Source organism: Pollachius pollachius (genome assembly GCF_949987615.1).
Source record: "Pollachius pollachius genome assembly, chromosome: 19".
Lineage (NCBI taxonomy): Eukaryota > Metazoa > Chordata > Actinopteri > Gadiformes > Gadidae > Pollachius > Pollachius pollachius.
Window position 1 is genome coordinate 15,313,715 of NC_136952.1, and position 19,888 is coordinate 15,333,602.

Below are 19,888 nucleotides of genomic sequence, written 5' to 3' on the forward strand. Positions count from 1 at the left end.
CCGGTTTTGAATGTGTTCATTACAATTGCTTTTTCAAAGAGGACCTCCAAATAGCAAAGAAATTTAATTTATCTCCTGGAAATGTCCAGAAATTGTTTTTCCCCCACGCTTTCTGTTTTATATAATCCGTCTATCTCCCAGCCCCAGTGGGTGAACAAAGCCCGGCATCACTGCGCGTTTTCTTCTGCTCGCCAGAACAGATCACAACTCCAATAGAAGTTGAAACTGTCTATTCTAACCTCAAATACAAACCCACAAAATGACAGATTTGGTTCCCACAAAAGGAGAGCGGGATTTCTTAAGGATAGAAGGAAAAAGATTAAGTATTATGTCACTGTCGTTACATTTCTTAACAAAACGACGATACCAAGGAGACAAATTAAAGATCCAGAATAGAACCATCTTTATCAGCTGTGGATATAAAAGGGCTTCGTCGGTTTACAGAAAGATATAGCTTTTTTAATATTTGTCTTTTTAAGTGTTTGTATACCAGTATATGATTTAGAGGTTCTCATTTATCACCTCATCCTCACAAACTGTTTATGTTCCAAATCAAATAAATCCATAACATAAAAAAATAACTGTTATTTATCAATTGTGAACATTTAATTGAAAATGAAAGCAAGGGCTTATAAAAAAAAATCTATATAATTTCTTAATGGAAGGATAAAAAACAAATTACTTAAGCGTGCTTTAAGCAATCGTCTCAACATATTTTTGCCAAAGATTAACAGCATCTGGTCGTACGAAATACGCATGAAAAAAAAGTGCACTTTCTCATCCATTTTCTCTCCCGTCTCATTGATCATTTCCTGTGATTCATCATTGCGCAGTACATCAAAATGTGAAACAAAAACCAGCACATTAATGCAGCCCTCACGACTCGAATCGTCTACCGCCCATCACTGGCGAACATGTAACCCAATAAACCTTAACCTTTAAGTAAAAGCCTTTCCTTTTTCTGCCAATACCCAAACATCGTCAGGCGGCTTCCTAGTGCTTGAGTTACAACTCCAAGGGGGCGAGGGAGAGTCGGTCTGCAGACACAAGCCTGTAATGCGGGTGGGAGGAGGGGGGACGGTCACACGGCGGGCCGCCCGGATCACGTTTCTCCGGCTCATTGATTCCTGATCTTTTGAGACTGTGTTATTTAGTTGCTTTTTATTTTCTTGCCTGTCCTTTTCCCCATGTCACAAAAGACACGGGTTGTCCAAACATGTGATGGCGGCGGTATCTACTAACTGTCAAAAAGCGGCCCATTCCCGGCACTAAAGCGGCCGAAAGCTCAGACGCAGTGCCGAGAATCGGCGGGATGGAAATACCGCTCTTTATAATGGGGGATAATCAGATTTCGGAGGGCGTTTTTGCCTCCGAGCTGGAGGGGGTGACTGGCTGCCGTGGTGCGATAGGAGGGCGATGTAACCAATACACTTATTTTAGGCCGGAATACGCACCCCGGCCATTTTAATCACTGTTGACCGTTGCGGTACCGGCAAGGACGGAACTAGATCTAATTTCTAAAGGTGAAAAATCAATTATTAATAAAAAAAATACTACCAAGAATATGTGGAAAAACTGAAAGACCACTTTTTTCTTATGTTACCTGTTATTTAAAGGGCTTTTGCGGAGGAAGGTCGGGAAACAATGGGGTTGATGGATAATTCCGACACTATGGATAAAATGGTCGGCTGAACGGGGGAATGTAAAGAGATGTAAATGCAGAGTGAAAGACTTTACTTTCCAACTCAAAGCACCACAATGATGGAGAAGACAAAGCCACGTATTAGTCTAAAGTAGCAAATGCTTCGCCTTAGCACTTGGTGGTGGTTGAAGGCTGAAAGGCGGGCAGGGATAAATACCATTAAGCAGAGATGCAATCGTCTTTTACTGCCTGGTTTTTAGATAACATACATATGAAAACAGTCAAATGGTCTCTGTATGTCCCTCTGTAATTATTCTAATGAGATTGGATGTGCGTGCACATCATTGACGAAGCACACACACACAAATACATGGTTTGTGAATAAGGCCTTGTGATGGAACACAACCATTAAACCATTAGATGGTTGTTCTAAATAGATGGATGAAATGAATTAAATATATGAATAATAATCACACAATGATGCTGGCGCTCGACTGTCATTATTACTAATGTCTGTTTCCTCGTTGACACTAATGGACTTTCAATAAGTGTAAAAGGCACAAGTCCCAGGTACACCAGGAATAATTCAGCCAGACAAACACACTGCAGGGAAATCAGTCTCAAGCCTCCCCAATGTTATTTCCAATGTCACCCTAATGATCAAACCCACTATTTGTATTGTTTTAGGAAAATTGTAAATGTGAAAAATGTATAAAATTGCATTCTTCTTTTTAAATCTTGAACAGAATAATTGTATTAATGATTCAGAGTACATATCCGTTTTTATTCCAAGTTGAAATAAGAAGCAGAAGAGGTATTTCTGTTCGAAAAACATTTTTTCAAATATAATCAACGATGCTTTGTTAGGCTAGTATGAGAACAACTCGATTTTACGGCTTCATGTTAGGTAAATATTGTTGAACCCCTTCGCAGTTCATAGAACACACAACACAGGCTTCTTCAAAAGCCTTTTCACGGCATTCAAAACATTATGGTCCATTAACCACATTTCCACTACGGTCATCTTTGCAACTGAATCCTTTTAGACATGCTCTAAAGATCCCCTAAATTTAGCTATTTTTTGTATACGTTTTATTGATATGTGTCTGTTTGTTGTGTACTTTTTTTTAAATGCCCAAGGTAAGGTAAAAAAAAGTCCTATTTAATTATATTCTCCTCATTCATTCAAAGAGAAATCATCTGTTCCAAAGAGAGGCATTTGGATTGAAGGGTTTGATTAGTTGGCTGCGTTGGGGATGGATACAGACTTTGTGTGTTTGTTCAGTAGGAATGTATGACCACAGCATTAAGGATATACACAAAAAACACAGGGGGTCGCTGGAACGGTCTTCTTTAAACGCAGGCCTTGCCTCACCATCAACCCCCCCTGGACTGTTAAGTCTCTATGCCGACGGCGCATTTAGGGTTACCCGGGTCTGGGCTAGGGGGTCGTGACCCCTCAAGCTCTCTCTCTCTGCTTATTTGAGCAACAAAAATGTGCCGTTCGGCCTGTTTGTCCTCTAGCTCCCTCCGTAATGACCTTGATGTTTATTCAAGGAGTCGACGGGTCCTTCCCGTGCATCTTCCAATTACTCTTTTGGAGTTTTTCGGGGGACAGATCTGGGCTTTCATGTCCTGACGTAAGCAGAGGACTGGCCGCTTCTCTGCCTGGAAATTAAGAGTTTTTAATGAGTTGAGCCGAGGTTAATTGGTTTGCCAAGATCTTCTCGCAGTCATGTGCTTCTCTATCAAATTAAGTCAATTTCCTGGACTTTCCCCGGACTTATCCAATAACAAACACTCCTGCTCAAAGCCTCCCTCGTTCCCACAGAGATAGGGAGACGGGGCGAGACGAAGGCCTCTCACTTGGTTATTGTTGGTTGTGTTTGTTTGTTTGCTGGCTCTCTGTTTGTCTTTCCAATGTTTACAAGATGTCCATAAAATATAACATTGATATAGGATTAGGAATACAGAAGTACATCCAATATAATCAATTATATAAAAAATACTGTAATATATTGTGAAAAAAAAAGGTTCTGGTTATATTTATTTATTATTAAAATTGAATATATATCCATCCATCGAACACACACACACACACACACACACACACACACACACACACACACACACACACACACACACACACACACACACAGTCCACGCTGTAATTAACCACGGGGTTGTTCCCAGCTGGCTCAGTGGGCCTGGGCCTGGGCCCACGATGGCAGTGTCCTGGGTGTAATGTAGGAGAACCCTCCCTCTCCTCCAGTCGACTGGAGCCTTCACTGGCCATTAGGAAGACATGTCACCACCGCGCAGCCCCGACCAGCAGAGCGCTTGTCGTTAACACAGCACGAGCGTGTTCAGGTTAGCCCCGTCCTGACCGTTTAATTACGGGTGGACTCCACGGCGCTACGGCTTGCACGCAACGCTAGGCTAACCGTTACGCCGTGATCCATCTTCATTTGGACCGCCCCGCCCCTTCTATTGATGGATAGTTATAATTATGTTCGTAGAAAACACTAAAACTACCAAGCTGGGACTGTGTGTGTGTGTGAGTGTGTGTGTGTGTGTGTGTGTGTGTGTGTATGTATGTGTGTGTGTGTGTGTGTTAATGTCTGGATTCAGTAGGGTGTTACATCAGATACACACTATTAGATCTGGATTATAAAAACAAGGGGGGGAAAATGATGGATATACACACGCACACACACACTTTTGCGCAGATTGACCAGGTCATCCGATATTGATATGGCCAGTAAACGCACCAGGCTTTTACACCATTATGTGCCTGCTGTGCGTACTTACACGTCAACACATGCAGACACATACTTTTTATACTTACAGACACACAGACGTGCAACCACATAGATACAGGCACCAACACAGCTATAAGCACCGGCCCAGTGTAACAGTAAACCACAGACTGTCTTTATTTTCAGCCTATATACCCTGCCTGCTGCCGCAGCCTATATATCTTAATTATGTGCTCTGTCTCTCTGTACAAAGGCAAGGGGGGGAAGACAGCATGCTATTCGGGCTCTGTTTCAGTAGTAGGCGGTCAAGAAGAGGCCCTGCCAGTCTTTATGGGGCCTTCCACTAAACCAGGAGATCATTACAGGCCTGTTTAACCCTGGACACAGGCCGTTTCTCTCTTGCTCTGTCTGGCTGTATGTCTGTCTGGGGATGGTGACAACTGTGTCGGAGCACTCCGAACAATTCACTAGCAGTTTTTTTTAGGTTGGTGGATGAGTGTTATTATTGATATTTATTAAGTATTAAGATAAGTATTTTTGTATACAAAAGAACATGATGATCAATATCAAGTCTCCCAGACTCGAGGCAGATTCCCAACAGGGGTACATGAGGAGGTTCCAGGGTCATTTTTCTTTTAATTATGACGTAAAACATCACTGTTCTTTCTTAAATATGTTGACTGTTGCCAATTAATGTGGACCAGAAATAAAAGTAGGCCTTTATCTCAGCTTCTACTATTTTGAGAAGTAGATAAATTCCTGAAACAATGCTAAATTAAAGTATAATATTAGTGCCGTGAACTCAAAAATACTAATAATGATGCTAAATAAAAGTTGATTATTAGTTCCATGCATTACTATTGATAGTGCTAAATGATAAAAGTATAATGTTAGTTCCCAGAACTCAATATTAATAAGGATACTAAATGATAACAGTATATTAGTTCCAAGAACTGTACCATACTATTGATGGTGATAAGTGATTACAGTACAATATTGGTTCCCATACTGATGGGACATCAGCCATGAAAGGTTATCCTGCTCCAGCTCATCCAGACAGCACCAAGCAGAGTCCAGCCGCTAGAGGAGAGCTCTGTAAATAAGTAAACAACCGGGAGGGCGGAGGGATGATTCAGAGGGCCCCAGCCCTGAGCCGGGGCCCAGCTCCACGTAATAATCTCCCCTTTCTCCTGTCGGCTCACAGCTTTAAGGGTCACCACACACACACACACACACACACACACACACAGACACTGAATGACTCAATCTGGTAGCTCTCCATCAGCTGTGCTCGGTGACCCCAGCGGAGCCCGTGGTGTGAGCGTGTGTGTGTGTGTGTGTGTGTGAGTGTGTGTGTGTGTGTCCACCTTCCCCTGCGCCCGGCGGTACTAATGGTAGGCCCGGGCGCTCCCTGTCTGTCTGCCAGGAGGTGGTGCTACTGGGGTGAGTGGATACAGCGCTCCTTTGCCCAAGAATGGAGGGTGTTTGGGAGTTAAATTTCTGCTTCTTTGACACCTGGAGGTGTGTGCGTACTTCCTGGGAGCCATGTTGTGTTTAGCTGTCACGGGGAGTTTAACGGTGGGGGGAACAGCGGGACGTTCACGCTCGGGTGAGGCTGCCGTGCGTGCGTGTGTGCGTGACGACCGCCAGGCCCGTAAGGGCTTGTTCACAGGTCACATGACTCGACGAGTGAGGGAGGAATGCGGTCCGCTGAAGTGTACTCCCTCTGCCACACACAGGCAACTAAGCACACAGACACACAGACAGACACACACACAGACAGACACTCGCAATTACATCCAAACAAATATACAACCACGCAAATACGCTCGGATGAGAAAACCAAATTCTGCACACTCCCGCACATTTTGAATTGTTTGACATGCTCTTGCACTCTATTAACTTAAAACTCAGAGACGGAAGCAAATCGAGCAAATCAAGCATGCACGTTCATGTGCTGGCAGACAGGGAGGCATGCGCTTGGCAGGCGGCGCGGATGCTAGCTGGCCTAGCCGGCAGACTACACAGTTTGTTTAGCAACACTCGTCCTGACGATGCCCCAAGGCTGCAATTAAGACCAATTACAGCCTGTCGGTTTTATTAAGAGGCTCACACTGGCCAAGCTCAGGGGCAGCGCGCTGAGAGGCTGGGTGTGTGTACATGTGTGCTTGTGCGTTTGTATGCGTCTGCAGGCATGTGCGCATGGTTTGGTGTGTACAAAAGTGTGTGTGCATGCACATGTGCAAGTGTGGTGAAAAGTGTGTGTGCATGTACGTACGTGTAAATGCAAAGGGGTGTGGTTGTGTGTGTGTGTGTGTGTGTGTGTGTTTGTGTGTCCGTGTGTGTGTGTGTGTGTGTGGTTGTATATATAAAGGCGGAGCTGTTGGTGGGGGAAAGGGGAAAAGAGAAAGGAGGGAATGCAGATATTATTCCACTAGTGCTACAGAAACCAGCACAATGATGGTTTGAGTCTACCTGATGGCTCAAGGACTACAAAAAGGTCAAGGACACACACACCCAGGTCTTGTCACAACAACAAAATATGATTGTGTGGATCTGATCCGTAAGCATTGCATTGGTCAGGTAAGCGGGCCATACGATAAAACGCTACAAATCAACATTACCAAAATATATATGTATTGGTGAAGGGCGAGCAGTCACGTTTGCATCTTCACGTCATCTGTACCTCAACGAGCTCGGGGCATGAAAGAGCCGACTCATCTATAAATACCCAGTGGCTATGGGTGAATGCAGACATGTGTGGGTGCAGATGTCACAAAGCCTTTTAGGAAGGGGGTGAAGGGGGGTGAAGGGGGTGAAGGGGCTTGCTCCTTGCTGTGCCCCTCCGACGCCGGCGGGTGAATGAAGCCCCACAGCTGGGAAGGAACAAAACGCGTGCGCGAGAACCCATCTTTCATCAGCAGATCAAATTAAAAAAAGAAGAAGAGGAAAATGAAATGAATGGCTCGTTTTTCCGCCTTCACAATTAGCCTATTCCGCCGACCCCTTGACAGCCATGTTTACTGATAGCTATCTCTCCCCTCTCTCTTCCCGACACTGCAGCCTGGACACGTTTCAAAAGACCGCTCCTTTTCATCTCCCCTCTCGCTGTGAGGAAATTTGCTCCTTAATGGCTTTCAAAACAGGAAGCGCAGACAACAAAAGTGTGGAGAAGATGAAGAACGACGCCACTATCCCTACCCCCGCCCCACCCTCCCGCCACACACATACGCGCACCCTTTTCAAATCGGCACATCCTTTTGCGTGGCGAAGTGCTCCTCCGGCATGCGATGGCATCGGCAGCAGTGCCAACTGCGCCCACGGTGCTGACCGCCAGCTGCAGGCAACTCGACACCGTCTCTCTCACCGCTGTGCACACTCCAGCTGAATGGGTGCGCTCCAACGCACATGTTAAAGCCTTGAATGCCATTCAGCGCTCACCGCGTCAGGAAAAAAAATACACAGAATTTTCATCCGCCATTGTATTCTTAGTTCACAGCTGCTGTGTAATAAAAAAAAATAAATTGATAATAAATAATAATAATAGAAAAAGGACTGATTACACTTTTAAAAAGGCATTTGTATTAATCAATGGCATACTGAAAGGGTTAAAGCACCGCTATACTTCAAACGGAATCTAAATCGGTCACATGAGCTGTCAAACTGCGGTTGAACACAGGGTTTGGAAAAGGTATAACATGGACAATGCAACTTGTGGGCTGTTCTTTTTATGACGTTAGTGGCGGTGAGACGAGATGAGCATTCATTCACGTGGTTGCGTGGGCCAAATGCAGGAAGCTGTTTATTGGGTTTTGTTTGAGATAGGTTTGAGAAAGAGTCCCCTGCGATGATCGAAGACCAATGAGGTTTTGAGTACATCTGTGGCTTTACGGTTGCCGAAAGGCCCAAATCACTTCCTCCCAAAAAGAACATTGGTAAACCTATGCAGCAGATCATTTGATCACGCCCACAAATGAGATGTGATTCCTCTCACAGTGATGACCCCGAAGACGAGATGATGAGCGAGCGTTGCTAAGGGCCTCTGGTCGGGCTGCACCACAGACCGCTGTTCTTACTACTCTAATAGTATGTGTAGGTGTGTGTTTACTCATGTTGTATTCATAATGCGGACCGGCCCGGGGGGTCTCCTGGTCCACGGTGGGCCCTTGAATGGTCTCTCTCTGCTCTGTCTGGACTAGAGAGAGGGGGAGGCCTGACAGCCACGCTGGTTTCTACGCTCTGGGATGAAACGATGCCTTTACCACACAACTCCACCTCACCAAACAACGGCTCTTAGTTTATTTTATTCTTTTCAAAAGATGTTCAGGAGAGCGGCTCTCTCATGCACGCTCTCTCTCTACCCCCCCGCTCTCCCTCCTACTCCTCGCTCTCTCCCCTACCTCACTCCTGGTTTTGCTTTATCTCTTGGTAAACAAAAGCATATTTTTTTGTTCATAACACAGGCAAAAAGTACACACACACACACACACACACACACACACACACACGCCAGGCCTCCTGTGGAGAGGCTTCCGTGCGCCATCCCATTGATTTTCACCTCACCAGGCCCTCCTTCCGCAGCCATGTTTCTTTCTCAGCGTCGTCATTCTCTAGTGCCGTTCTCCTTTTAACTGAGGCTTACTACAGCAGGAAGGGGTTGGGGGGGGGGTCATTGCCGACTAATACATGGCTCCATGTCATTCATAGAATTGTCCTAAATATGTTTTGGTTCATTGATGAACCATTTGATCTATACAATCTCATAAATAATCGTTGAGGTGTATTTAATGTTTTATTAAAACAATAAGAATAGAAGTGTGATTATCCATTACAGTTTATTACGTGTCTACGAAGGTTTCCACAATTGCTTAGTTTGTTGGTAGAGGGTATATTTTGAAAGTCAATGTTTGTCTGTCGTGGAAACTTTAGCTAGTTAGCAGAGAAAGGTTGGGCATCTAATGCGATGAACTCCATCACCTTGTTAGTGATCCCTTTAGCTTTGGCTTTGTCCGTGGGGAACCTTTTCCCTTTCTCAAATGCTGTGGTTATCCCCCTTAATGGTGGTTGGTTGTGATTTCTTGGCCGATGGAAGTCAACAGCGTGAATGCCGGCCGTTGCTGATATACGTCAGTATTGTTAAACATACGTTAAACATGAAAAATCTATTCATTTTCCGTTAATCTATTATTTAATGAAACATTCCAGCACCCTGCCTTTGTGCCTGTGTGTGTATATGTCTGTGTGTGTCTGGCTCGTGACATGAGTGAGATCAGGGCATGCTACGTGGAGAAACAGATACCACCACTGTAAAGTTTGGGCTATTGATTTGTGTTTGATGCAGATGGGGAGAAAACCAAAAGAGAACGCAGGGTTCAAAGCCATTTTGATCACGGCTGGAGGAGAAACTATTGGTTGTGTTACGATTGGCAGTTGGTTGGCAGTTGGTTGTGTTATTAAGGAAGAACCACTGCGATGGCGTGTATGTTTGTGTGTGCCTGCGTGTTTGTCTTGTGTCCAAACTCCTTTGTTGTGTGTCGCGGGGAGGACAGGATCAGATTGCGATTCCGTGCGGTCAGTAGGCTCATTAAAAGCAGAGACGGGCTCCTTCGCTAAAGGTACGCCTTCAGCTGGGGAGCAGCGTGTCCCTTCCTGTGGAGAGGAAGAGCCGCCAGAAGAGCCGTGATTGAGGTTTTTTATCCCCCCGTTTGATGAGCGACAAATCGCAAAACATGCAAGGGTGGGGCACAGAGAGCCCTGATGGAGGTTGCCGCGACGGCAGGCCGAGGAGACGGTACTTTAAGGAGAATAAAACGGTAGAGGAAGCTGAGAGCAGGAATAACAGGTTTTCAGTTGTTGTTTTTTACACCTGCTATATTTAGGTCATGTGGAAGCAGATTTCATGCTTTAAATAATACAAAAAAGATTTGGTCAGATCCTCTTTGACATGAATGATGATCAGGACAATCAAGTTATATTCAATATGATTTTGTTGTAAGAATCAGTCCAATGGTTTGCGGCCTTCGGAGAACCGCTTGGTTATTTGATCCAAGGTTGAGTAAGGTCTTTGTTCTGCTCCAGACAGACCTCGTCCATTTTTGTTAACAAAAGATAAAGAAACACATTAGCTCAACAAAAAGGCAGATTCTACTATGGAAACACTGAACCAAATTATTCACTCAGCCAAACTGGTTCCACCTCTCAATACACACATAATCTCTCTTTCTCAACTATCCTCTCTCTCCTAAGAACTCCCCACCCTGTCCTCCCTCCGACTTCAACTCTCCTTGACTCTACTTTGACTATTGTATGTGAGTAGGGGGTCAGTTGAAGCCTTAGCATGTGGACCACATTATCTGCTGCTGTAGACTGGAAGTCCAGTGGTAAATCAAATACCCTGGGCCAAGGTGAAAATCATTCAGGGATCCCCAAATTCAATTTAGAAATCATTCTAGTATTCCATTTCAGAATTCCTAAATTCAGTTTCAAATTCCACAAAATTAAATTAGGTTTAGAAATCCATTTAAAAAAATTGTTAGAATTAAATTTGGATTCTGATTCCATCTTTGGGTTCCAAATTCTGAGCTATTCATGTAATTTCAAACAACTTCACTGGTTAATCAATTTATCTGTATATGAGTTTACAGATTTGTGAGTAATTGCTTAGTGAACAACTTCACAACTGGATTCTTTACGTTTGAACATTCCATGTTAATCGGGACAAAAGTTGACATTGCTCGGAACAATGTATGCAAGTGTGTTTGTGTGTGTCTGTTCTTCAACCACAGAAGTCTTATTTGGTTGAAGAACACCAGAAAGTACTCTATCTTCCCTGTGAGCTATTCTAGACCTTTCCGCAAATAAAAGGAGTGCAGTTTGAAGAGAAGGGTTAAAAAAAAAAAAGTGCTACCATGGATTGCAGCAAGAATCAAGTGAGTCATTCATGCTGCCAGTTGATTTAGACACGCCTCGCTACACCACCATCAGGCCTCGCCGCCACACCGCCAACCCCTCCCGACCCCTTCCCCCCAACCACCGGCCCAATACCCATCTGCCCTTCCAACACAAGATGGAGACAGCGGCAAAAGTTCCAATTAGAACACAGAGTTGTGATGTCGCTGCAGAATACTCTTTTTTAAAATAGAAACAGGATTTTTTTATTTTTCAGCGAGCGGGGGAAAAACATATACACCCAAAATTCAGCGGATGAGCCGTGTGCTCCCAGCGTGCACAGAAACCACACAGGCATGACAAGTGAGGGTGTGGAGGTGAATTTGTGAGGATAATATTTGTGGGTTCTCATGAGTGTGTTTGTGTGTCTTTGTGGGGATATTGGTGTGCACGCGAGTGTTTCTGTGGGGAGCAGGTGTGCGTGTGTGTGTTCACACCAGTGTGGCCGTGTGTGTGTGGGATTGTGAATCTGTGTTTTTGTAGATTTGTGTGTCAGGTTGTGTGTGCTTCTGTGTGAGCGCGTGTGTGTGTGTGCGCATCGTTACGGCGTTGCAGAGCGTGCAGCAGATAAGGGGGCGAGGCTGTTCAAAGGGAAGCCGCGGCCGGTCGCGGGCGCCGAGACGACATCATCACCTCGATGTCCTTAATGAGGCTGCGGAACATAGCAGGCCCTAATTCTCCCCTCTCTGTCTCTCTCTCTCTCTGCCTCTCTCTCTCTCTCTCTCTCTCTCTCTCTCTCTCTCTCTCTCACTCACTCTCCAAGCCCTTTGCTATCTCGCTTTCTCGGTTTCAATCTCACTGACGGGATTGGTATTCGAATCTCGCTGCACACACAACTGTCACACAGCCAGTCCGAGCACGCTGTTTGTCTCACTCTGAGACGATGTTAACAAGACAAATGAATGAATAAATACACACATAATGTGTTTAGGCGGTGTTAATAATGTATGAAATGGAGGCTGCTTTGTGACAGCACTGCTGCACTAAGGAATATCCCCACTGTGGTGACTATTTGTGGTGATTATTTTTCTCTCAGCCTCGCTGGCTCTTATTTTGTTGTCTTTTTAACTTTTCCCATGATGCACCGCACTCTCTGCCGTCTTTCTCCATATGAGGAAACACAGGGCTTGGTCAGCAGCTGTTGGCTTGTCTCACGCATTGGGAAAAAATATCTTTTGATACCTTATGGTGGACCAGTCTGACGTTAATGAACCCCTTCCCTCTCCCTCCACCTCTCCCTTTGCCCCTCTACCTCTGCCTCCTCTACACTCGACATGCCTCTACAACTTTCTCTCCAGCTAGCCCTATCTCTTCACATCTCTCCATTCCTCTACGACTCTCTCCCCACATCCCTCCATCCCTCTATAACTCTCTCTCGACCTAGCGTTCTATCCATATCTCTCCATTGCTCTACCTCTCTCCACCCTGCTCTTTCTCCACCCTCCTTCTCTTTACCTCTCAAGCACTCTCTCTCCAACCCTTTCTTTCTATTTCTCCCTTCCCCGCCTCAATCCCACCAACCACCAGCACCGACATCAGCTAATGACTGAGCGGTGTCATGTTGGGGTGGTGTACAAAAACAACGCTACAGCAGAACCACACACGCATAGGAAGGAAACCCAACACAAACCCCACACAGCCTGGGTGGATGTCACTTCCAGGGCTGTCGACAAACAGTGGGAGTAAAGGAGCAGACACAGCAGCGCTTTAAGCTCCTGACAGCAGAGAAAAATATTTCTCTCATCCCAATTCCTTCCCCGGATGAGACGAAAGGCGAGGCCAGGAGCTAAAACAAGGCCGGCTACACTGACAGGGAAACCGACAGGGGAAAATGATAAATAAAAACAACGACAACCACAACAACACACACACATCAAAAATAGAGGCAAACAAGGGCCAGGCTAGCACACAAAAACACACAACCTGCACGATGGCTGCCTCACCTCTCATCCCAGGTGTGTGGTTGCTTTGTCCACGCTGATTGCATTTAGTCTAATCTCTTAATTACTTAGGAGAATCTTGTTTGGTGTACAAATAAATATCAGCATGGGCCTACTGCTACTAACGAAAGGTAGGATTAGGTTTGTGCAAATTCCAAATGGACAAGGCCAGTCAAATTGGGCAAGTCTGACCAGTGGTTTCTAATATCGTACCAGTATCTGAGAAAATCTTTTATTAATTGCATTTTAACTCAAAATAAAAGTTAAAACCTGTGTCTAGAGGGATTTTTCCTGGGAGCCACAACCACAACAACTGACCTAGTTGGATCAACTACAGCGAAATTCACGGCCACAAAACACTCACAAAATTAAGACATTTGAAGGATCTGCTGAAGGATGACTTTTGATTCAGCAGGGCACCTGGGGGGGTGAGTCTCTTCACCCTGATCTGAGCAGTTCACTGGCAAACCTGCTGGCATGCAGAGCCGGATGAGTGCAGCGTGACCAGGGTTCCTGCTGAATGTAGCAACATTCCCTGGTATGATCTGACTGTAGTCTGCCTAGTGACCGAATGGAAACTCAAGAGGACGTCATACCTTGCATTACATCTGCAAGAAGACAGAGGTTGTGTTACTAGTCTTACTTTACTATACTATCAGGAGTATTATGAGTAGCATCTTCAACATTTATAATATAAGTATTAGCTGTATTAGCCGTATTGTTAGTATAAGCAGTGGTAGACGGTAGTTTGATCCAGTTGGCTAACCAGGGCCCAGCATGGCCTGCTATGTGACTGTAGTGCCTGATGTCTCATATGTTCCTCTAGTTGTCCAATTAACGGTGAATAATTAATGTCATAAACATTACATTAGATTGAGTCAATATTGTCCCTCTCTTGACCTCTGAGCTAGAGAAACCCCAGCCTCTCTTAAATCACTACTGGTGGAGAGGGGTGAGAGATCAACTTACTCCTGACTCACCCGCTCTCCCCTTACCTCACGCTCTCCCTCTCTCCAACCCCTCCTGTCTATCCCCCTCTCCTTACTTTTTCCTTTCTCCATTCCTCCTCCTCACCTCTCCTTAACTCCTCCTCTATTTCCTTATCTTGTTCTCTCCCTATGTCACGCCTCCTCTAGATCTCCTTACTGTTCCATTTACCTCCCTCCTCAACCTAATCTATCCCTCTGTCCTCTTCTCTCCTTACCTCACAATCTATTCCTCGCTTACCTCCTCTCTCTCTCTAAACTCACTCAATCCACCTTCCTCTCTCCTTATGTCACTCGCTCCCTCCCTCCTTCACACTTCCTCCCTCACTAATTACCTCACAATCTCCCTTCTCTCCCTCCTTAGCTCACTATCTCCCCCACTCACTCCTCCTCCATCTCTACTTGCCTCACACTCCCTGCCTCCGTTATTCCTCCCTCCCTATGTCCCTCCCTCTCAATGCTCATTCCATCACTATGGCTAAACCCACCACTTGCCCCCCCCCCAGCTATTTCTCCCTCCCTCCCGTCCTCTGCATCTTCCTCTCTCATTCACTTTCCCTCCTTCTCCCTCTCGCCCTCTCATTCATTCTCCCCCTCCCTCTCTTTCTCCACCTCTCATTTAATCTCTCTCCCCCTCTCTCATTCAACCCCTCTCACCCTCTCTCACATTCATTCACTCCATCTCTCATTCATTCCCTTTCCCTCCCACTCTCACTCTCTCTCCCCCTCTCATTCACTCTCTGCCTCTCTCGCCCTCCCCTCCTCTCCTCTGCGCCCTGGGCCCACTACTAATTGGTAAATCTGTTGAACCGTGCCAGCGCCAACAATGAGACACCTGGGCTTCTGTCAAAACAAGTTCCCCAGTGGAACGGCCCCCACTGTTCCCTCAGAAGCTGCCTCTTCTGGCGGTCGCCTCGTGCACACACGCACACACACACACAGACACACACACACACACACAGACACACACACACACACACACACACACACACACACACACACACACACACGAGATAGAGAGAGAGATCTCATATGAATAACTAATTACTATCAATACTTGAATGATTGATTGACTTTACCTTCAAAATATGGAAACCTTGTAATAAACATTAGAAAGAAATATAACATGCATACATTATTATAATTGTTGTATATTACATGTATATTACAAATCAATATGTATATATATATATATATATATGGTATAATGTTTGCATGAAATAAAGAGGCATGTTGTTTGAATGCTGAACCCTGACCGGGTGTCACCTGATCATGGCCTGGAGGCATGGCACCAACGCGTTCATTTAGGCCCAGACTTCACCAGCAGACAAAGGTGTGTTTGTGCAACTCGACAAAAAACAACAAAAACAGCGAGACAGAGGAACCACGCCCAGCCCTGAATCCTGCCAGGTCCTGTCTAACTGGTTCTGAAGGAGGTGGAGGGGTGGGGGTGGGGAGGGGGAGGAGCAGAACAGAGGAGGGGGTAGGGCAGGGGGAGGCGGAGGTGCTGGAGGACAACCGGAAGGGAGTGGAGGAGGAGAGCGGTGCAGGAGGTGAGGAGAGGAGAGGGGTGGAGGAGAGGAGTTGAGGAAGTGTTTCGGGAGCCTTGCGGTGAGCAGCAGCACAGGTGAATCAGTAGTTTATTGGTTCAGGCTTAGCCTTCAGCAAAGTCTAATATTATGGTAATTATCTGCTCAATGTTTTCATGAACTCCTCAAATAAATAGCACACAGATCAGAAGGATAAAAAGGACCCATGATAAGGGCAGAATAGCATCAGACTAAAGGTTCTGGCTCTTTTAGTGGTTGTTTACGGTTCACCAACATGGCTGCAACATAGATTGCATTATCTGCAAGTTATTTCCAGATTAAATTTAACATCTGTTTTCCATGATACCATAATCTACTATCCGTGTTTATGGTTCTCTTTTACCACCTGAAGAGATTACCCCTGCGTTATACCCATCTTTAACATTCCAATACTTCCTTTAACTCCCAGGACACTGCTGCTATGTTCAGAACAGCAGACGGCACTCAGAAGGTTTTGTTTAGCTTTTTAGTAGTGGTAGTTTAGTTGAAGTAGTAGGTGTGGCCTCTTCCACTCTAGACGTTTAGTGCAGCAGCAGGATTCAGGACCAGCTCCACGTATTACTGCTCAAACAGTTACAGGAAATACACTTTAGACTTCCTTCTCCTGCATGAGGCTGATACTCAGGCAGGCAGGCACACAGACACACACACACACACACACACACACACACACGCACACACACACACACACACACACACACACACACGCACACACACACGCCTAGCACATTCTGGCTCAAATGCAAAGCAGAAGAACAATACTCTTCAGAAGAGCTTTTAGTTCAAAAAGTTGACCCATGGCTAAAATAGCACACGCACACACACACACACACACACACACACACACACACACACACACACACACACACACCAAGCACAAACCATCAGTAACATCTCATATAAATGGCCTCCAGAGATAAGAAACTGTGCATGGCAAACAAAAAACTAAAATCACATGAATATGGCGTGATTGTGTGTGTGTGGGTACATGCGTTAGTCTGCATGTGTGTGTGTGTTTGAGAGAGAAAGACACACACGCACACACACACAGCCACACACATAGGAAGAAGCATATGAGAAGTTAAGTGGCAGAGATATACTTAGCAACAGCAGCAGAGGGTAAAGCCAGGCTAGCAACCACTGTAGCCAGCTTCATAGCATCAATGAACAACAGCAATCAGCAGGTAGAGGGGGTTTGGTGTCATTCGTCATATTAATCTAACAACACAATGGGGGGGGGGGGGGGGGGGGGGGGGTTGTTCTCTCACCAACTGAAATTGGTGAAGGCTCAGATCTGACTGCCCGCTGAACTCCAAGCAGAATGGTCCCTGAAAGGCAAAGACCACGATCCCAGGTCACACATTGTATATACTCTACATACAGACACACACATGGAAATACACACACGCACATGATATAAACTCTACACACAAATCCAGAGAAACACACACATGGAAATACACACACGCACATGATATCAACAAGGTCACACTTCATATCAACTACACTCACTCACACACACACACACACACACACACACACACACACACACACACACACACACACAAGCAGGGAAAACACACACACACACACACCCAAAAACACACACACACACACACACAATAGCTACATAACATCCTAGCCTAGCAGATATTGTATTCGAAGGCATATGCATCCCTCCCCTGCCTCTATTGTTATTTGGCCTCCTCCCGGACGTAAGCCTGAAATACATACACAGAGCCAACTACAACAACCCTCACTATGCCAACATGGTAACTGTACTACATACCTATTTTCAGCAAGGCTAACATGGTGGTTTTACTATCTAACAATAAAAAAAATAGTGAGTAACTACCTATCTTAAATGGCATTACATTTGTATTAGTGTATTGTTATTTTTTATAAATATAAAGGGAGTAGTTGATGAAAACCATCAAGACATTGCATCTGTCGTCATGTGAATGCAACTACCTGCCTAACCTTACTGCTAGTTGTTTAGGGAGAAGGCGTGTGTGTGTGTGTGTGTCCACATGAGATGTCCCTTCACAGTGAAAGACATGGAATGAGCGGAGCATGAAGTGAGAGAGAAAGTAAAACAAAGAAAGAAAAAGTGGTTGAAAACCAGGGAAAAGGAGATACAAAGGAAAATAAAAGGACGTTTTCACACGTTTGTTAAGGAAACAAAAGGTGGTCAGTCGCACACACACACACACAGAGAAACCACAGAACCACACTGTATTATATGGGGAGGGCTAGGTTGCGCTACGCTCTATGAAAATGTGTTGCTGTGGTTAGCGCCTCAGTTCAAGGATGACAGAGTGGTGTTTGTACTGCTGCCTCACCCCAGGGTCAGCCTGATAACCGCTCTGAGCAGCCGTGCAGTTACACATGCAACGCATGGGGTCATAACCACCCACGGGCAGACCAGAAAACACACACACACACACAGATAGAGTCATTCAATAGCCAAATACCACAGTGAACAAAAAGAGTAGGACTCCCTAACAGCAGCACCCAGCCCAGACACACACACACACACACACACACACACACACACACACACACTCACACACACACACACACACACACTCACACACACACACACACACACACACACACACACACACACACACACACACACACAAACATACAACATAATGTCACAAGGTATGTTTACCGCAATATCTAAAACGTGAAGGTTCACATCCTATTCAATTTCAAATATAAATGTGTGCCTTAAAGGAGTGATAGTGCCTGAGCCATGGAGCGGATGAGTGCGTGCGTCGGTTACCCGTCTTCAACAGACTACATGGTTAACATGTTTATTTGTAGACCTAACCCCTGGATCGTGATTTTGCAGCAGCAAGCCACCCGGAGTCCCCTCAGCGATGCGTCAGTTTTAAACGGCAGTAGTAGCTACCAAACGACCCATGGAGCGCTCCAGCGGATTGGACAGAGAGCGTTTCTGTGTGGGGAACAACGGAACAATCACACACAACAAGTGTCTGGGGTGCTTGTTGTCCCGACGCCGAGGAATGACACAATGTCTGTCTGGCCATTGGTGTGACTGAGCCAATATGTGTCTCATCTGTACAGACAGACGAACGGATGGAGGAGACGGGCCCTATACTCGGTCTGGAGGTGTGTGTGATGCGTGCGCTGTGATTGGACTGTTCAGACCAGGAAGTAAAAGACAGGAGGACAGACAGAGAGCCACACAAGAGAGGAATAGAGAGGAGACCCAGTTTCTGTGTCTCCCCTCTATTCCTCTCTTCTATGGCTCTCTAGAGACAGAGAGTGAGATAGAGAGTGAGCCGTATACAGACAAGAAGAGTAACCGAGACAGATAAAGACTGACAGAGAGGGAGAGAGAGACCGGGGAAGAAAGGTATGAGATAGACGGAGATAGACGGAGAGGGGGACAGTAAAAAGGGTCTTGACTATACAGTGTGTGTGTGTGGGTGGGCTATGCCCAGTTGACCCCAGGGCCTCATTAAGTGCTTCAGAAGGCCAGACCACCCAGGGACCAGGGCCATTGTGTGGTCAAGCCCAGGTGCCAGGTTCTTTCACACCACAGGAAGCACTTTATCACCACGTCCCCTCTAAAGAAGCACTAGAAAGTGGTGGCGAGGAGAGTCAATGTGATCCCTGGCTCTGACTTTTTTCTAGAGCTGACCCTGGCCTAGAGGTGGTCAGACCCCAGCTATTGTCCAGCTCCACAAAGTCACCGCAGAGAGTGAGTTACCGTGAATGCACACCTCCGGAGAGAGAGGGGAAAACAACGCCACAATCCTGTTGGGCACGCATCGCTCCTCTTATACTCTTTTCTTGGGAGTTGAACAAGTGAGAGTGAATAGATGAATATAACACAGAGGGGAGGGTCTGTGTGTTCATTGGTTAAAACCTCAGGTATATCTTGCTCATTAAAAGAACACACACACACACACACAGACACACACACAGACACACACACACAGACACACACACACACACACACACACACAGTCAGTCAGGAAATGGTTAA

General features: G+C 45.6%; 1 protein-coding gene across 10 annotated transcripts in view; it reads right to left on the reverse strand.

The window, feature by feature from the left end:
- tcf7l2 (transcription factor 7 like 2) overlaps nt 1–19,888 on the reverse strand; it is a 95,373-nt gene that overhangs the window by 34,434 nt on the left and 41,051 nt on the right. For 5 of the 10 annotated variants that reach the window (XM_079756972.1, XM_079756969.1, XM_079756970.1 and 2 more), the window contains exon 5: nt 17,133–17,192. The exons of the other annotated variants lie outside the window; for them this stretch is intronic. In XM_079756972.1, the coding sequence (XP_079613098.1) occupies nt 17,133–17,192 (60 nt within the window). The remainder of the gene's footprint in view (nt 1–17,132; nt 17,193–19,888) is intronic. 10 annotated transcript variants of the gene reach the window in all.